The 19,581-nt window shown below is 40.3% G+C and overlaps 1 protein-coding gene across 4 annotated transcripts in view; it reads left to right on the top strand.

The window, feature by feature from the left end:
- The window catches only part of LARGE1 (LARGE xylosyl- and glucuronyltransferase 1), a 285,324-nt gene that overhangs the window by 145,013 nt on the left and 120,730 nt on the right, over window positions 1–19,581 (top strand). For all 4 annotated transcript variants that reach the window (XR_010467740.1, XR_010467739.1, XM_065039545.1 and 1 more), the window contains 2 exons: window positions 2,952–3,034; window positions 13,135–13,258. Coding sequence is in view for 2 of the 4 variants with exons in the window: in XM_065039545.1 (XP_064895617.1) it covers window positions 2,952–3,034; window positions 13,135–13,258 (207 nt within the window). In the remaining 2 variants the exon portion in view is untranslated. The remainder of the gene's footprint in view (window positions 1–2,951; window positions 3,035–13,134; window positions 13,259–19,581) is intronic.

The raw sequence follows: 19,581 nt of genomic DNA, 5'->3' as shown, positions 1-19,581 counted from the left end.
AAATGGAAATAAAACTTTTTTAGTTAGAATGCAAGCATCTGCAGACAGTTCAGGTTGTTGAGCTCATGTTGACTTACCAGTTTTCCCACTATTTTTTTTAACAGTTAAACAATGAGGGAAAGCGAATGAAGCAAAGGAGGAACAGCCTGAGTCTTGCAGCGTGCTGCAGGCAAAAACTTCGATAAAAAAAGGACTAGGTTTCTATTCTCTTTGAGGATTATTGCTCTTTTCCTATAGCTGATTACAGGCAGGCATAGAAGTGATAGATGGTATTAAGCACCACAGAGAGGCTGAGCAGAAGGTACATGTGTCTCTGAACTGGAAAAGGACATTCAGAAGAGCAGCACGTGCTGTCTCCTCACTGTGCCCTGGCTAAAACAGTGTGCAAGGCAACAGCACCTGCTGAAAGACATCAAAGAAATCATACTTTTAATTTTGAAACAAAGTGACTTAGGAAAAGGAGAATAGACACAGGAGGTCCTTGACAGAATATACTCTTGATTTTGTGGGGATTTGAAAGGTGAAGAGAGAGTCTGTAAGGATAGGTTTTCTGACAAGTAGAGGTAGTATAAAATAATGTTGACAGGAATATGGCAGTGCTATTCTGCCAAAACCTATAAAGTGTTTGTGTCTGGTCCAGTGTCTTCAGGTGAAGCATTTAAAGCAGACATGAAACCATTCTCAGTTAATTTGATTTGAATTGGCCTTGAAGGGAAGATCTTAGGCCTTCCAAAAGGCTGAGGAAGACCAGGTGGCAACCAGAGAGGAGGCAGAGTGTGCTGTGTCAGGAACCTGTGCACCCACAGGAACCCATGGCCCCATAAGCATGGTACAAACCACTGCTGCAATAAAAGTTAATAAGCAGCTTCTGTTCTCCCTTGTTGTTATCACAAGAGAGAAACACAATTTTTGCAAAGTGCTGAGCATGCTCAACACCCGTTGAGTTTAACATAAAGTGCTGAATACCTCACAGAGCTGTTGCCATATTATACTGCAATATATTTTCTTTCTGACACCTCTCTGGACAGACAGTTGCCTTATTAATTCAAGTCCTCTTAAAACCTCGGATCTTCAATGTGCTTCAGCTGGTGAGGCATATGAGGGCTGGAGGCAGCTGCAATGTTTGTGTGGGGGTTGTACAATGGCACAGCCACTTCACAATTATATGATTCAAATTGTGCCCTGTACCAGGCAATGTTAATGGATGGGGCTGTGGCCTCTTTAGATGTGCCCAACACGTGGCACCTCTTGTGTAAATCTGCTTCTGTTACAAGCCAGACTTCAGGAATCTATGACTATGTGTGGTGGCAGAATTCCTTATTTGTTCTCTGTAGTGGGCTTTCTGTGGAACATGAGGGCTGTGTGTATGAGAAACCAGCTAACCCAGCTTCAAATGGAAGCCAAATGAGGCTTCCCTGCAGTTTCACAGCTGTGTCCCCAATTGCGGCTTTGTGCTGCCAGCATCGTGAGCTCTCCTTTATTTCTGTGACCATTAAGAAACAAAAATACAGAATCTGGAGTGAAAACTTGCTAAGATTAATTTGCTCTTGTCCACAGGGAATAGCAATAGCTAATTTTAAAACCAGAGAAGAGTAACTTAACAGCATTTTTTAAATTATTACTTACTACCTCAATCATAATGACTAGTAGCCCCTTTTCAATTTTCCCTTTCCTCTTGAAGGCATGAGTAAACCTCTTCCTTATATTAAAAAGGGAGTTAAGAAGGCACAGAATAAGTGATAATTTACCAAGGTTCTGGGTAGGGAGAATGTGTATGTGTGGGGGATTGTATTTAACTTCACATTAACACTGCCCAGTACAGCCCATACTGTTAGTCACAGGCAGGGAAGTGACCACCTGCCTTCACAGCTCATGTCATAGAATCATAGAATTGTTTCAGCTGGAAGAGACCCTCAGGATCATGGGTCCAACCATAACCTAACACTGGCACTACACCGTGTCCCTAAGAACCTCATTTAAATGCCTTTTAAACACCTCCAGGGATGGTAACTCCACCACTTCCCTGGGCAGCCTGTTCCAATGCCTGACAACCTTTTACTTGCTAATATCCAATCTAAACCTCCCCTGGCAGAACTTGAGGCCATTTCTTCTCATCCTGTCACTTGCTACTTGGGAGAAGAGACCAACCTGCTCCATGCTACAACCTCCTCTCAGGTAGCTGTAGACAGCGATAAGGTCTCCCCTCAGCCTCCTTTTCTCCAGGCTAAACAGCCCCAGTTCCCTCAGCTGCTCCTCATCAGACTTGTGCTCCAGACCCCTCACCAGCTTTGTTGCCCTTCTCTGAACTCTCTTCAACACCTCGATGTCCTTCTTATGATGAAGGGCCCAAAATCGAACACAGGATTCAAGGTTCAGCCTCACCAGTGCTGAGTAGAGTGAAACGATCTCTTTTCTGATATCCTGTCTTATTGCTGGGATGCATCAAGACCTTTGTGAAACCAGTCGTCCCACTCATCAGTCAGAGCTCGCCCTCCCTCTTCTTAGTGGCTGCCCTTAAGACGGAAATAATGCCGAATTTCTAAGAGCACATCTGCTTCTAATTATCAGAGATAATTTTAAACTTTGGTTCAGAAGGTTAAAGTGTCTGCATGTTTGTATACTCAAAATGTTGTGTGCTGCTAAATGGGTATGTGTGTGTGTGTACAGACACGCACACATATGCCGTTAGCTAATAAATGCAATTGTGTTCAGACATCTGATGTAATTCAGGGATAGTAATGACTTTGGAATGATGATGGTGTTATAACTCAATTAAGATGTTTTTAACAAACTGCCTCAAGTGGGCTGCAAACAGCTGCAAAACACCCACTAAAATTTTTAACAATCGCCACATTAATAATAGTACTGTCATGTGTGTGTTGTCCTTAACGAATGATAAAACACAGGACCAGGCTTTAATTTTGGTTCTTTTTGTTCCTTTTCTCCCACAGACCATCCACGTTGCCATTGTTTGTGCAGGGTACAATGCCAGTCGGGATGTTGTCACACTTGTCAAGTCCGTCTTATTTCACAGGTAAAAGTAGCTTGTTTTTCCATGTCTATTGTATATCTGACTATGGCTAAATAAGCTCTTTTTACATTTACTCTTACTTCAAAAGAAAGTCAGATTCTTTTCCCTTACTGCATTTTCTTTGGAAGGAAGGAAGCATGAAATAAATGACCACCACAAATACATTCACCTGTGTAAAGATTTTCACAGTAAATTTGAGGGATCAGAGATCCACCTGCCACTCCTGTTGCATTGTGGGAATAGTGACAGTGTCTATATATATTGTAAAGCATCTGCGCACTACTGAATAATGTAAAATGAAAATAATACTAATAACAGCATTGTATTCATTTAGTCTATCTCTAGCATCAGTTTATGGCACAGGTGTAGATGATAATTTGAAAACCATACACATAAACACACACTGGTTACTTGACTATCTCAGCACCCCATTTAGATATTTATTTTTCAAAGTAAACCTGTTACTATAGCCAGTATTATTTAATTAAAGTCAGTTTATTTATTCTGGCTTTAGAAGAGCTACTTGCAGCTCTTCAGAAGGCTTTGCAAACTGGTTTTAGCACATGGAGTACAGTGAGATCCCCAAATCCAGAGGCATGAATGTACAATGAAGACAGAACAAGCAAATCCCTTAACAAACAATAGCTCCAGAAAAAGAGAAATGCTATTAAACTGTATGTGGGCATATGTGTATATCCCTTCTCCAGTTTAGTAGTGTCTGTCATAGATCTTTTCCAACGGTGTTGCAGGAAGTGGATCAAAGCAGGGATGTGAGAGACTAATCAGACTGTTTGACTCAAATAGGACAAATAGACTAATAGAACATATGTAGAGTATAAATTAGAGTTTACTAAGGAGGTAGTTTCAATACGCTGCTTTATATTGAATGATATTTTATACCAAGGAGAATGACTCTTGTTCATGTCATGTACTAATTGATTTCTTCTTATAGCCTGCTAGAGTGGGGCATTCCAGTCCCCCAGCTTGCTCCGTAGGTTTGCCTCCAATTCTCTGCTGGAACACTTAGCAATCACTCCTTTGCAATGGTTTTAGTACACCATTTTAACTATTACCCGTTTTTGGTAAGCTTTGCAAAAGAATGTAAATGCTCACCTTGTACAGTGTGGAAAAAGATTCAGTAACTATTGTTTTAGAGGCTGGTTAGAGTGCAGGTGGAAAGGGGAAACTCCAAAATCTGAGACCAGCTTTCACTATCAACACATAGGCTTTACAAGTCTTTCTGGAAGTAGTATGTTCCTGTTAGATGAGGGCTAGGAGCAGGAAAAGCAATGCTAAATAAACTTAACAAAAGCAAAACAGCAGTAAAAACATGTATCATGCTGATGATGTGTATGTTCAGAATTTTTCTGGATGTTAAAATCCTGTTGAATTTTAAAACTCCCATCTATTTCCAGTTAGACTTCTGAATTATTCAGCATAAACTGGCTCTATATTGCAAAGATGTGGGGTGTTTTGTCTAGTTTGATTGTTGTTTCTAAGGGATTTCTTGCAAAAACTTATTTTTATGGTGATGTAAGTTATCCTAGTAGTTAGTGTTTCAGGTCTTTTTCGATCCTACTACTTGCATCCATTTCAAGAATGTTTCCAAATGTGCTGTAAATAATAGGAATCTCACAGCTCAAAGGTTTCAATAATCTCTTTCTGTGTTACTTAGAGGAAATGTCCCTGTCTTACATAAGCCGCTCATCTGAACGATTAGCAAACTCATAAACAATTCTGCTATATAACGGCAGAATTATGTAATTTGGATGTATATTTAATTAAAAATATGAAACCAAAACAAAGGGAAGTAGCACTGGTATTTCTAAGTCTGGTGGATTCTGCTCTTGTCAAGAACATATTTGCTGTTTGTCTGGCAGTACGGCTCATCTCACAGGATTTGTCTGGCTCAGCAGAGGTGATCAAGATAAAGTCCAGTATAGCTAATGACACTTTAGTACAGTTAGTTACATTCAAGATAACCTATCTTGCTTGTTTGCTCAAAACATACTTAAAGACAAATCTAAGTCTATTCTTGCCTAGAACTAGCTTTTCTCACTAGGCAGTAAATTGTTCGCTAGAAAGGGAAGATGTTTTCAAAGAAGAGACAGAGCTTCTTATAAATATTTCTTCTAGAAAACACAGGTTTCTTAAGCATCTGTTGATACCTTGGATACCTCTGCAGAGATCCATGCCTCAGAAATGCTCCTTTCTTGGCTCTTTATCTTTGTAGTGGCAATGGTGAAGAAGGCTAGAGAATAAACAAGAAACAAATAGCAAACTCAGCTGAAAATTAATTTAGAGCCGAGATTCCTTGCATTGGTTGCCATGTGCAAACAATGTTCTCTTGGAGACTGTTAAGCGCTTCAAATATTATGATGATCGAAAAGAAGACTTCCTCTTTTAATTGCTAGGATCTATTTAATTGTAGGGAAGAAGGATGGAGACAGGCCATGATGCTGGATTAGAAGGAATGAGTTAGGAGTGTTGGAGGTGGTTGGTTCAGATGGCGGAAGCCTCATGACATCAGTAGCAAGTTCATCATCTGACTTAAGGGTCATCAGTGAAAACAGTCATCGAAATGTCTCTTCTTCTAACCCATAAATGTGCACCAGGAATGCATCCTAGCTGGTGTCATCCAATAAGCTGAGCAAAACAGACATTTGGAAGGACTGTGTTTCCAGTGGAGAAGAAGTTTGCTTGTTTTGTCTTAATCTCTGAAGTTAGGCTACGGGTCCTTCATTTGTAGGATCACCACATTCAATCTCAAATATAGTTTTGCAAGAACAGAATGAACATGCCTCCAAACGTATTGTCAGAGGTTTTTTTTTTCTATATTGAAGTTTCTGATGATCAGTGTTGAACCAAACCTGAAACAGCAAGTGCAGAATTTGCCAGTAACAAGACTGTAAGAGAGTCTATTGTATAATTGGAGATACTTGTGTAGAAATCACAGTTGTTATTATGTAGGCAGGCACAGCGTGGGCTCTCCTTGGGCAGCTGTACCGTTACACCTCAGTCCTGACCTGCAACACCTTGAATACAATCTACTAGTTAAACAGCTGGCCCCGCAAAGCAACCACACTTAGTACCCTCATCACTTGGTGTTTGTTGTAAGAGCGTGGGTTTCAGTGAATCTCTCTGTAATTCATGTCATGTGCTTTTATTAGCATTTCCATCTAGTTTAGTAATTAAAGCATGTTTTAGCTGTGCATTTTGATACAAAAAGAGGTACCTAAATTCCCTACTTCCATAGGGAATCCCTGCTTCTCTAATAGGAAAATTCTGAGAAAAGGAGGCTTTGTCAGTCTAATCATTTTCCCTCCGTGCATTAACATATTGATTATACCCCTAACTTTGAGCTAGAGTGCTAGATAGAGAGACGCAAAACAGCAGGGGTGCTGGGTCGTTAAAAATAAAAACTACAGGAGTTTCTATAGGTGAATGTACAGCAAATCCTGTGTATTAAACCTTTCTCCTCAGATACAAAAAAAGCGAGTTTCTGGTTCTAGTCATACTGTATATATTGTGAGACTTAGGCAAGCTACTTGTTCAAACCACTGGAGAAACCAAACCTGTCTTTGGGTTCCAGAGAGCTGGAAGAGGAGAGGTAAGGAGTGGTGGTGGTTGATTCCTTACAAGAACACCATAGTTTGGAAAGGCATTTCATTCCCAATGGAAAAAGGAGCTTGATTCCAGTTTTGTGTTTAGAAAACGTATGCTCAAGCCACCAAATCCCAGAAGCTTTTAATACCCAGTTTGACGTAACATGACAGGTCTGTTCTCAGGAGGAGACTGAGCAGAGCTGAGGTACTGCAGGGTTTGCAGACTGTGATAAATATGCATTGGCAGTGACGCACAGAGGAAAGCTTGTGGAATGAGTACTTAGTCGTAGTCTGCAACGTTCCTGCTTTCCTCTCTTGGGCATCTAGTTGCTAATTATGACAGATTTTATACATCTGTTGCAGGAGCAAAAAAATCTTCCTTCTGAGCCAGTTTAACACAGCCAAGCTCATAAAATTGTGTCTTAAATGCAACTGTAGTTTTTCCAAAGCAAAAGACTGAACACTAGAAATTAAAGATATTGGGTCAAATGGGCAAAACAAAGTGAAAGTGCTTTTGGAAACAGTGCGTATAGTAGTATGCAAAAAGCATCTACACTTCTTTTTCAAAACTGGAGGAGCATCCAGGCTAAAGTGTACTCTACCTTTTCCATAGACATGCTAAACACCGTGTTTCATTTGGGAACAAAGAAAGGCCAAATTTCAGAATTATAGCATGTTACTGGCAGTGAGGTCAACCTGAGAATCTGTGAAAAATTAACTTCTCTTTTGTGCCAGCAACCTTTTTCTTTTTATTTTTTTTTTTTCATATGTCAGTCCCTCTTCTTTGGAGAAGTTACTTCTTTAGCTGTACACCCCATCTATCCAACAGCAACAGTGGTTTCAAATGGTGATGGGGTTTCGTAGTGTAAACAAAACCAGTCGACTAGACAAATGCTTTCTAATATGAAGCATTGGTCTCTTTGCTTTAAGAAAGCTGCTTATAACCCTAAAGTTAAGCATATGTCTAAGCATTTTTAAAATTAAGATATTAAACTGTGTTATAGATTGCTGTATGAATAATAACTTTTTTGTTAGGCCAGTAGAATAAGGGAAGCCAAATGAAGATATAAATTAAATAAAAAGAATGACATGCAATTTCCAAGTAAGAGTCACAAGTCAACACCGGCTGGTAATTAAAGCTTATGTAATCTAATGGCTGTATTCCATGGGGGCCACTTTGCCTTAATGGAGTTAATTTGAGAATGTAAAACCTCAGTCATTGTCTCCAACTTTTCTAACATGTTAGTCTATTTTGTGGGAGATTCTTCTGGCAAAAACTATAAAGCATGAACTGGTTTCTCTGATCCATATAGGTGCATCAGTAATACACACTTCTTTTGTATTTTATAGCTGTCCTAACAATGGAGGCATAATGGAGAAAGCAATGATTTTTAAAAAATCTACACATGAAATCTCTTATTATTTCCCAAAGCACTTCTATAAGTTAACACAAAACATGGAGATCCATGAATGCGGCAGCTAGTGCATCTTGTAAGATCTCTCCAATAGTTCAGGGAGCGTTTTAATCAATATGGGATGTGAAAGGGTATGAAAAAGCTGTAATGATTTCACATTAAAATTCTCCCTGTATGAGAGGGATGGTCATACGGGCATTAGGAAAAAAAAAAAATCCCAAGCTGCCTTTTATAATTTCTGTTTGAAGTTCTTGTAACAATTTGTTACAGATATAAAAGGCATTACCTTGTTGTGCTTCCCTTAATAAAGTATAGGGTTTGGAAATAAACCCCCTGGGCTACTGACCTTTTTGTATTCTTAGAAAATAAAATTCCTCTGTTGCAAAGAGAGAGCTGTGCAACCAAGCAGCCGCTTTTTGAATTGCTAACAATTGAGCCATGGAATAATACAGAAGGGAAGAGTGAGTCGTGGTTCACTACTCCCTTTTTCAATTGTAGATTTTTGTGTTTAACTCTGTGGCAGTGGCTATTCAAAAAGAATGGGCCACAAATGCTTGAGCGAGCAGATCAAAACTCTGATGAAGAATAAGAAGTTTTGAAATGTAAAAATAAGACATCCTGATAATAAAAAATATATAGAAATGGGTATGTCAGAATGGGCTCCTAAATTCATAGTCCGAATTTTAAAATTACTGACTTCTTTTCATTTTAGTAAATTTTACAGGACCTCAGCAATTCTGAAAATGAAAGCATTCATCTAAGCTCCTATATTTAGGCCTAAGAGCCTATATTTAAGCATTCATGCTTGAAAATCTCAGCCAGAATATCTTTTAATTCACTTTTGAGGAAAGCAATTTAGGAAAATAAATATGTGTTCTTTACGTATGATTTACTTTGTCAGATAGTGTTCTGATCTTAAAATAAGTGGAAATAATTTAATGTATGAAGATGTGCAGTTTTCTAAATAGAGCAGTTAAAACCTTGAGTTTCCCCTTGATGGGAAATACCCATATTTTGAAATGGCTTTCATCTGCATTAAGACATTAGTGCATCAGCATTTTCCATGTAGCAGAAACTGTGAAAAGTTGTAGTTGGTAAAAATTCAGATGTTCAATATATTTGAGGTAAATGAGACCTTGGGAGAAATTCTCTGGCTGTTTCAATACCTGCTTCTATGGTGAGGCATCTGAAAGACCTGGGGCTCAGAATTCACGGCCTGTCTGTTTGGAAACTCGGGACACTAGAAACTGGGACTTCCAAAATTCACATGAATACCAGGAATTTTCCAAAACCTACTTATTTTGTAAGACAAGCTTATCAAAATTGTCACATACTGGTCTATATTATTCCATCGTTGTGTATACTGTGACCATTTGCAGCAGAACAAGATATAACCACCCTCTAGTATGTGTGGTTCTTTCACTCTCCAGACATGCCCAGTGGAAAATCAGTTATATGTGATGACATAGATGTTAAAAATCAACACAACACACAGCTGTGCTTTGAGCTGGTTGGAGAAGTTGAAGTCAAAGGACTTCCACATTTGGAGTGAGAGAAGAGGTTCTGCGTTGGTCATCACTTCCTCTGAGACGTCATTCCAGCATCCCTTCACCCCAAGAAAGATGTCCTGCACTGAAGTCCTCAGGCACAGGGATTTGGAAAGACCCTGCTGCATCATCTCATTAACTCCCCCTGCTATTGCAGGAAACCACAGCATTGAAATCCTTTTCATACCTTGATCCACCTTCACAACAGAAAGAAGTTGGGTTTTTTTTAAACCGGAGCATCATATTTTTCCTGTTTCACGCCACTCAACTTCCACTAGCAAACTTCAGTGTCTTCAGCTGCTTCTTAAATTTCTTCAAAGGCCATGCCACCCCTCCTTGTTACCCAAGTGAGGGGCTCTCAAGCCTCCCTCTGGAAGACTTTTTAAAATTCTAGCTGCTAAATTCATGGGAACGATTGCTCTCCACATGGCCATCCCTTAACTTATCATAGGAGCAATACAGTTGGATTTCAGTTTTATAAACCTCATATCCCAGAATGTCTCCGTCCTGGAAAAAGGCCAATCCTTCACAACATCCTGATTGTCACTCCTAATTCTTACAGTCAGTGATTCAGTCATGTTGGCAAATAATTAAGAGGAAATTTGACAATCCCTTTCTCATATCTCTTCAGTAAGATTTCTCATCTTACAGAATCTCTTCTGTATCTTTTACAGTGGATGCTGGGTTGATCTTTAAGCTTCTGAGCTTGTTTCAGAAACACTTCAAAGCAATCCAGATCTTTTAGGCTTTGCATATTGCAGACACCAGAAGTAAAAAATGGCATCTGTGTGTATGCTCCTGCAGTTATCTTCAGGTTTTCCATGTTTGAGTTTGTGCTCTGTTGGCTTCTAGCACCATGCTAAACCTCACAGTTCACAAGACTAAAATCTCGTCTGGAGTAAAATTTTCTGTGACTGATGCACATTTAGTTGTAGATGTCAGCAGGTCACTATTCTGTTTCAGGGATATATTTTTGTAAGTGATAATCTTCTGCTATGCCTCTGACACATACTTTCCTTGCAGCTGAATCTTTACCACAAGGCTAACAACTTGAAAGAGATTTCTTTGTAGGAGTACAACTACTCCTTTTTTCTTTTTCCCCAGTAGGAGCCGAACTGAAGAAAATGTCACCAACTTGTTCCCATTTAAGTTTCATACACTCTGGATTGTCCAGATTTATAAACTTTTACTGAACATTTAGGTGCCTTTGTATCAGATTTTTTTCATTTCAACTAGTGTGTTTCATCTTCAAATATTTTATATTGATTCTGTTTAACTGAATGATGGTTTGGAAGAAGATGTAGCTTTTGTTTTGTTTTAACTGAGTTTTTACTCTTCATATTCTAGTTTGCAATACATAGATAAATGACCCTGAAAAAAAAAGGAAAAGAGATTATTAAAGAACACCAGCTGGGAAATAGTCCTACCAGATACCAGACTCAGCTCCTGCTAAGCAGAGGGACCTATATGGAATGCATAAGTTGATGTTCAACACCTATTTGCCTGGAGATATTGCTCTGCCTGTGCCCAAAGCCACTGGTGGTGTGCTTTGTTTCTCCCGGCCTTTTCTCTGCTAATGAAATCTATTTTCTGATCAGTGCTATCTCCCGATTTTTTCTTGGCAAGGTGCCTGGTTACTGCGGAATCTGCATAAGCCAGGATGTCCTCTTCTTCCCTCCTGCTGGGCTGGTGAAGCAGATGTAATTGCTGCGATCCCTTTAGCTCAGTAATGGGACACTCAGCAGCTGGCAGCCTGTGCCTTTCCCTCTCCCCTCCTCACTCCAGGGCAAGCTGGAGATTGAAAGACCTTTATCATTTTGCAAAGCATGTTGTGGCTTAGTGTTTTGGGCATTGTTAAAAGCAGATCAGCTGTGGGTTTATTCTGCCATTGTGATTATCTCATATATAAAGCTTCTAACCAGCCCTTTTCTGCTTTTCCTGTGAGTACGTAATTTCATCCACAGTGCCCTTGAAGCCAATACATCAGCTTCACTGACATCCCTGGGTATTGGTTTGGATCTTAGGTGCAGTATTTCTAACACTGCAAAATCCAGCCATACATCACTTCTCACAACAATCTCCCATTTCTGCTGTGAAGTGCACCGTGATACTATGAACCATTATATGTATTTTTGCATGTTCTTATGGACTTTGTTCAATGAGAAAGAACATTACTCACCAAAGCAAGAAGAGTAGCATTAAAGAGAAAGAGACATATTATTCATCAATGCAGGAATTGGAGAAAGAAATGACATTCATCTTTTGGTTAAAGCCCAAAAGTCTAATGGAAGTACATTGGCCTGGACTAACATAGATTTCCTTACTTCTCATTCACACAGCAGAATGTAGTAGTATCAGTCATCTTCCACGAGCATCTGAAACTAAATGTTCCTCTTTTTAGATGAAAATATCCTTTAACAAGTACACCCATTTACCTTTACAAATTACACAGAGATGAGACTCCACTATTCCAAGAAAGGCTGAGCCAATGCTAAAGCCTAAATGAACTGTCTGTCTTCCAAGTGGCTTTTGCAAACTCTGTCCTTTTCTGTTGACAGGGAAGGTTGCTAAACTAGGGATAAACATGGAAGACTGCAAATTGAGACTAACTTCTACTGATAGGTTTTCATACTTCTGCCACAAAAGTTGAATAAAGATCAGAGTTTGTTGCTTACTATCCCTCAAAGAGAGAAGCAAGGTTAAGGGATTTAAACATGGTATTTGTAATGTCCAAGTTCTCGTTATTACGGAAAAATCCATATACTTCATCCAGCCTTGCCACTCTTGCTGATAGTGGCTTCACTGATCTTGTTTTGAAGCTTTTCTCTTAGCCGAAGTCCTATAACTACAGAGGTGAACCCAAATCTGTTTTTTCTGAAGTATTTTCTATCTTCCTGCTTTTCTTCAACCCTCCCTCCCTCTTAGCAAAAAGGATGTGAGGAGATTTACAGTCTCCATTCTGTTCATTAGGCCAGTAGCTAGAAGTCAGTCACCTGAAACATCTAACTTTGGGTTCCTGTAGGACAGCTGTTGATACCCCAAGTTTGCCTTGTAGAAAAGATGTGTGTAAACTCATTCGCCTGGAATTTCACCTAATTCAGATAATTATTTTTTAACCTTCCCTTCCACTCCCACTTCTCCACAGACAACTGTTCCACAAAGATAAATTACTAGGTTGACCTAGAAACTGAAAGAAATCACTTGCACAGCTCAAGTCCCCAGAGGGGGATTAACTTGGCCTTCTTTTAAGGAGCTGGTAGAAGGGACAAGATCCTTAGCTGTTATTAATCATCACATTCCACTGAAGTCAAAGGAACTGTATTTATTTACAGCCTCCCAGAAACTGATCCAGTATTTACATTACTGTAATGTTTATTCAAATTTTGTTTCAGCGTTTTGGCCACAAAGCAGGACTCCACTGAACATACTTTACCTTGACACCTTAGACATAGGGAAAGCTTTGCAAGTTGTGATGTTGTCCTTTTACTAGAGGAATTGGAAACCTTTTATCTAACGCATCTCTCTCCCCATATCAGGCGAAACCCACTCCACTTCCACCTCATCGCAGATGCAATTGCCAAACAGATCCTGGCAACTCTATTCCAGACATGGATGGTCCCTGCTGTCCGCATAGACTTCTATGATGCAGATGAGCTCAAGGTAAAGAATGACAAACATAAGTGTTACTCATACAGTTCTGGTTTCATGTCATCCCTTTTTGTGTCATCCCTTTTTTATTCATCTCTCTGCATTGGTGACTTGTGGGAGAACTGCTGGCTAAAATATTCTCCCTGGCTAAAACTAATTCTAACCCATGTGATTGTAACCCCAGTTACACTTGAGTAGATGATACTAAATGGCTAAAATGAGTGTAATTTCTTCACCAACATAATATGCGGTTTAGCAGCTTAGAATTTTACCTACTATCAAGAGGATTCTGGTTGCCCAGGTTGAATTGCATCTGATCACATTATGTTTTGCTAAGGATACTTCTTTCTAGTAGCACTGGTGGAATCTTAAGCAGCTTGTTCAATAAGCCCAAGTCTGTTACTTGAAACACTCAACTTCCCTGCATTCCTTAGGCATGGGTGTGTACCACCATAAGAACACACACTCTGATGAGGTGCCAATACTACATTTTGAAACAGCTACCTATTTTATCTGCATGCTCTTCCAAAAGGAATGAATATCAAGAAAGGAGAGTTCTATGAAGGAGAGTTCCAAGGGGAAAAAAAATCACTCAAAGCATAAAGTAATTATTTTTTCATAGTTATGAAGTTTAAATTAGATCATGAGGCACAGCACTGAGTTTGAGCTGCATGGTTTTTAGCTTTGGAGGTAGAATGAAGTATTTAGATTTTAACATTTGAAGTTGCTGGCAATAATGTGTATGACTTATCAGACTGTTCTGAACAGCACCCCAAACCAAGGAAAAAAAACAAAAGTTAACAAATTGCTATGCTAATTAAGATGTAAATTCTAAGCACACCATGTTGCAGAATCTTGAGCACAAAAAGTTGTGGAAAGATAAAAAGGGGGAAAGAAAGAGAAAGAGAAGAGGGAAAAAAATGTCCCTTTAAAAGGTATTTTGTTTCTAGCTGTTTTTATTGTTTTATTCATCCTTCTACATGAAGCCATAAGCTGTTATTAACCTAATTAGCTAGAAAGCTTCCTTCTGTTCTTTATAGCTTCATAGCAAGGAGGAGGTTTGTTCTTGTAAATCCTGTATGTGTCTATATTACATGTACTTTTCTGCAAATTGTAGGGTTTTACAGTGTCAGCCTCTCAGCTGGGCAAGACAGACTTCTTAGTGTTTTCCTTCTGGTCATTGGGGTATGGTCCAATCTAGTTAAGTAAATAATAACCAAGCGAGCTTACTGCAACTTTCTGATTTATAGGCAAAACTCTGGGCACTTATTAGGCTACCAAGCAAAGTCTTCTTTTGTCCCTCCATCTTTGCTCAACTTCAGTTTTTGAATGACTGGTGACCTGAAGCGACACCAGACTGTCTTGCAGGTAACACATAAACTTTAGGTTGGCGACCACTTTCATACGGGTTGCAGTCTTCGATACATAAATACATCTTTCCAGGTTCTGCCACTCTTCCTCAGAGCTCATCATATTGCATACCAAGCAATTTCACTGATTTCAGTAGCCAAAAAACATGGTGTAAAGTAGTACTGAGTATAGGTGAATTTGACAGACACTGCCAAAGGACAGCAAAGAGTTGTAAATATAAATGGAGTTTTAAAAAGCCAGGTATGATGCTAGCTCATATCCTGCAAGTTTTAGCAAAGAAAACAGAGGAGCTGTTTACAGACTGCTATGGGAGCTCATCTCATTTGTTTCCTATGTACCCTCCAGAGAGGATTTAATGATTGTTTTGGGTTCATGTATTTCACCTGTACTCTTGGGAGCTATATTATGCTGTCCAGTGTTGGAAAACAGAGCTGATGCTGGAATGTTTACTAGAAAGTCTGCCTTTCTCTGAAGTGAACTATGAATCCAGTATATACTATATTTCAGTTTTAATGACCCTCCGTAGTTCTCTATAAAATTGTAATCAATAGCAATTGATGACATTTAAAAGGGCTTAGACTGAACAATAGCTTGAGAATTTTTTGCTTAGCTTTCATTCACCAATGTTTCATTGCTTTGGAACACATTTTAGCTGCTACAGAAAACATTTCACTTCATGTTTGGTTTTTTCCCTTTGGATAAGTATGAGCTTCCAGCCTCTTACTTCCAATGCAGTAGGAGCTGCCATTTTAGCTTAAGCCCTTAAGTCCTGCTCCTGTTCCTGCTCAAATAGTAGAAGGTAACACATAATGTTATATCCTCCATATATAGTATGGAAACTTTTTTTGTTTTCAAGTAGCTATTTAGAACTCGGGCAACACTTTCCACTAGAGTATTGTTTTTTTAAAAGGCAGAATTTGGAGACTAAAATATTTGGTGATGTTTCTTAACATATCCTGCAGTTCTTTTTAGCTTAGAGTTAGAACAACCCGTGTCCTAAAGGAAGGTGTAGAAAATAAGGCTCTGAAATAGGTGTTGTTTTCTCTCAGGTTTTAGAGGAAAACTGGCCGCTTCATTGCAGGAAAGGGTAGACACAATGCCACTGATTATCCCAGAATTTCTAGGGCTAGCAAACCAACATATCTACTTTGCCTGCTGCTGTGAAGTAAGCAAGTCAGATGTTCCTTTTAAAATTTAGAGAAGATTTACTTTACCTTTTGCAAGGGAACACAGCTGTTCATGTTCATCCTGCACCAGAAAGAACCTATGTCCATTCTCTGCCTAGAGGTGGGTGCTGCCAAACTAAAGGGATGGCCACAAAGAGCTCTGTCTTTGCTTGAGGTACATGGTAGCGGATGAGGCTGAAGAAGAGGAGATTTGGCTGTGGAGCTGAGCCAAGGTAACAGCATTTCCAGGAAAAAGGTCGGACACAGTTGAGATGGAAGCTTGCAAGATGAATTTCTTTTAAACAGCCAGTTTGGTGATCGTAAACAGGCACTTCTACTAAAATGCTTTAACCTTCCCCAACATAACTTGTCCTGTCTCCTCATTGCCTCACCAATAACCATGAGGGAGATCTGTACTTAAAAACTCTCCCTCAATTTAGTAGCTGTTCAGATTCTGAACTGCACTGCCAGTGCAACTCTCTACTATTAACTGAACTTGCTACATGCAGTTAGGAATCAGCAATAAGCATCCTCGAAGTGTGGGCAGCTGATAATGGTGCCAGTAGTCGAACCGTTCTGTAGCTGCAGATTTCGTTCTCGTTCTGCTCAGTATGACCCACACATAGAATCATGGAATGTCCTGAGTTGGAAGGGACCCACAAGGATCATCAAGTCCAACTCCTGCCCCTGTATACAATGACCCCACAGTTCACACCATGTGTCTGAGGGCTTGTCCAGTCTCTTCTTGAATACTGTCAGACTTGGGGCGGTGACACCTCCCTGGGAAGCCTGTTCCAGTGCTCCACCACCCTCTGGGTGAAGAACCTTTTCCTAATGTCCAACCTAAACCTCCCTGGCACATCTTCCTGCTATTCCCTAGGGTTCTGTCACCCCAGGACACGGTTAGATCCTCTTGGCTGCCAGGGCACAGTGTTGGCTCATGTTCAACTTGCCTTCAACCAGAACTCCCAGATCCTTCTCTGTGGGGCTGCTTTCCATTAACTCTTCCAAATTTATGTGGTCACATATGGCTGTGACTACAAACTGGAGAGTTACTTGGCAATGTAGTTTCACTTTCTATGATCACCTTAGTGATGTTATTCAACTGTGGGAGAGCAGTCTGGACAATCGGGTAGTGAGGTGGACTGCGAACTGGCTGAAGGACAGAAGCCAGAGAGTCGTGGTCAATGAGGCAGAGTCCAGTTAGAGGCCTGTATCTAATGGAGTGCCTCAAGGGTCAGTACTGGGGCTGGTATTATTCAATATATTCATCAGTTATTTGGATGAGGGAATAGAGTGCACTGTCAGCAAGTTTGCTTATGACACCAAGCTGGGAGGAGTGGCTGACACGCCAGAAGGCTGTGCTGCCATCCAGCGAGACCTGGACAGGCTGGAGAGTTGGGTGGGAAAAATTTAATGAAATTTAACAAGGGGAAGTGTAGAGTCTTGCATCTGGGTAGGAACAACCCCAGGTTCCAGTATAAGTTGGGCAATGACCTATTAGAGAGCAGCATAGGGGAAAGGGACCTGTGGGTCCTGGTGGACAGCAGGATAACCATGAGCCAGCACTGTGCCCTCGTGGCCAGGAAGGCCAATGGCATCCTGGGGTGTATTAGAAGGGGGGTGGTTAGTAGATCGAGAGAGGTTCTCCTTCCCCTCTACTCTGCCCTGGTGAGACCCCATCTAGAATATTGTGTGGGGATTGGACTAGATGATCTTTAGAGGTCCCTTCCAATCCCAAACATACCGTGATACTGTGATTCTTTGAACATTAAATAAAAGAAAAATACATACCTGTGAAACACTGATCTAAAAGACCCATTACAGCTGTGGTTTGCAAATATGAGGCTGCAGGATTTTGTGTTTTTTCAGTTCAGTCTTGCATGAAGAAACTCCAGAGCTAACTATTGAAAGTTTGCAACACAAACACTTACCTTCTACACTTCATTATTCAGCATGGAATCTCATGTCAGTTCACTCACAGGGAAGTTTAGGCAGTAAACCCATTGTGATCTGCATTGGCCCAGAGCAGAGGGAACAGTTGATACAGCAAAACTGTATGTGTGATGTGTGGAATACAGATGAAGCGAGTTTGTTTTCCCAGGTGTTGCCTGACAGACTGCTACCAATGTCAGGTGAACTGAGGGAAGCAGAAGGTAAAATGAGCATTTGCCTGTTCTGCTGTGTGTGAATCTTGATGGCACACATGAACGTAGTCTTGTCATCACTGGAAAAGCAGAAAAGCCATGTCCTTTAAATAGTTCAGCCCACAAACATGCTGCAATTATTCTGTGAACTTGAAGCTGGGAATGCTGAATGGGTTTCTGCAGTACATGAGCATTTGACCTGAAAATGGAGTGTGAAAAGCTTCGTACTTTGCTGCATATGTGAACAATATTCCAGCTTTCACTGTTCCCAGAAACAATAGACCACAAATCTCACTGCCAGTGCTGCCTGAGGTGACTTCATATGAGAAATGTTGATGTAGGCTGCACACTCAGTCAAAATCAGTGGTGTGATCCAGGGAGCAAAACCAAGCTGATATAATGTGTGGCATAAATATTACCTAACTTTAGGCATTTACTTAAGCATGAGATGAGTCACTCCTCAGCCACTTCCATCTGAACTGTGAAGGCAGTTCACTAGGTCTGATGTTGACATCTTTTGTTCCGACAGATGGGTAAGTGCTATGAGATTTAAGCGTGAAAACAAAGTTTAATTCTTTAATTATAATTGTAGTGTAGCTGGGTCTCAGGGGTGTGCCTGTGTGCACTCCCAGTGCACCTAAGGTTCTAATTCCCAGGGTGGTCCAGGAACTCCTAGGCTAGTCATCTGCATAGATTAGATAAAGGGCGGGTTTCAGACAGCAGATCAAGTTGAAACTAGGTGATCGACTGAACTGCTGGCCATCTGCACAAGAAGTATTTGACAGATTGTTATAGGAGCTGTCCCAGTGGGAGTTTCAGGCAGTTCTTGAGATTTCCTAGGCAGTCCATGCTGTGCCTGGACCAATTTATGCACTTAAATGTGTTGATTAACATCCTGGGTGGTTGTCCCAGAGATTCACAGTTCCCACTGCAAAATTAATCGATTGTGCAAGGGTAAGACAATCAATAGAAGCAGTTCCTACATGTGTAGATATGATAATGTAGGACAGTCTTTTGTACACACTTAAAATAGTTGAGAAATGTTTTGTATGTAGGTTAAGGTAATCTATAGCGATGGATTATGCATGTCCTGCAGTGCTCATGTAGGACCATGGGCCAGCTGGTTATAAAAATTTGACAGAATCGTGTTTTTGGTGAGTATCACCCAACCCAACTAAGATGCCTCTGCAAGGACCCTTACCATGGAGATTCCACCATCCAGACAGCAACCAAGTGTCCTGTTTGACAAATGGTATTGGCCATGCAAGAGTAAACCTAGGCCAATATCCCAGTAATGTTAGCTTTTTTAACATGTGCTGTGTCCATGCAACAATTGACACCAAAAGCAAATCAAATGCCGTGATTTTTTTTGCTTCCAGTGGAAGCTTTTACAATGAATGATGGCGTTGGTGGGGCTGCATGTATCATACATTGGCATCTACCAATTTTGGAACTGTATTCAAGCAAATACTTCCAACAGAACTGCAGAACATGGGAGGGAGCTGACTGACAATTGGGAAGATGTAAGATGATATTTGATGAACAGAATATTGGCTTAGTATTAGTCACATCAGCTGCAGAGTGTAACATTGGCGGCAGTGTTGATAAAGCCTTGAACAACAAAACTGGTCAGCATTCTCCTGCATTCTAG

This window comes from Columba livia, chromosome 1 (assembly GCF_036013475.1).
Source record: "Columba livia isolate bColLiv1 breed racing homer chromosome 1, bColLiv1.pat.W.v2, whole genome shotgun sequence".
In the NCBI taxonomy this organism is placed as follows: Eukaryota; Metazoa; Chordata; class Aves; order Columbiformes; family Columbidae; genus Columba; species Columba livia.
This window is presented reverse-complemented; position numbering and strand designations above follow the sequence as displayed.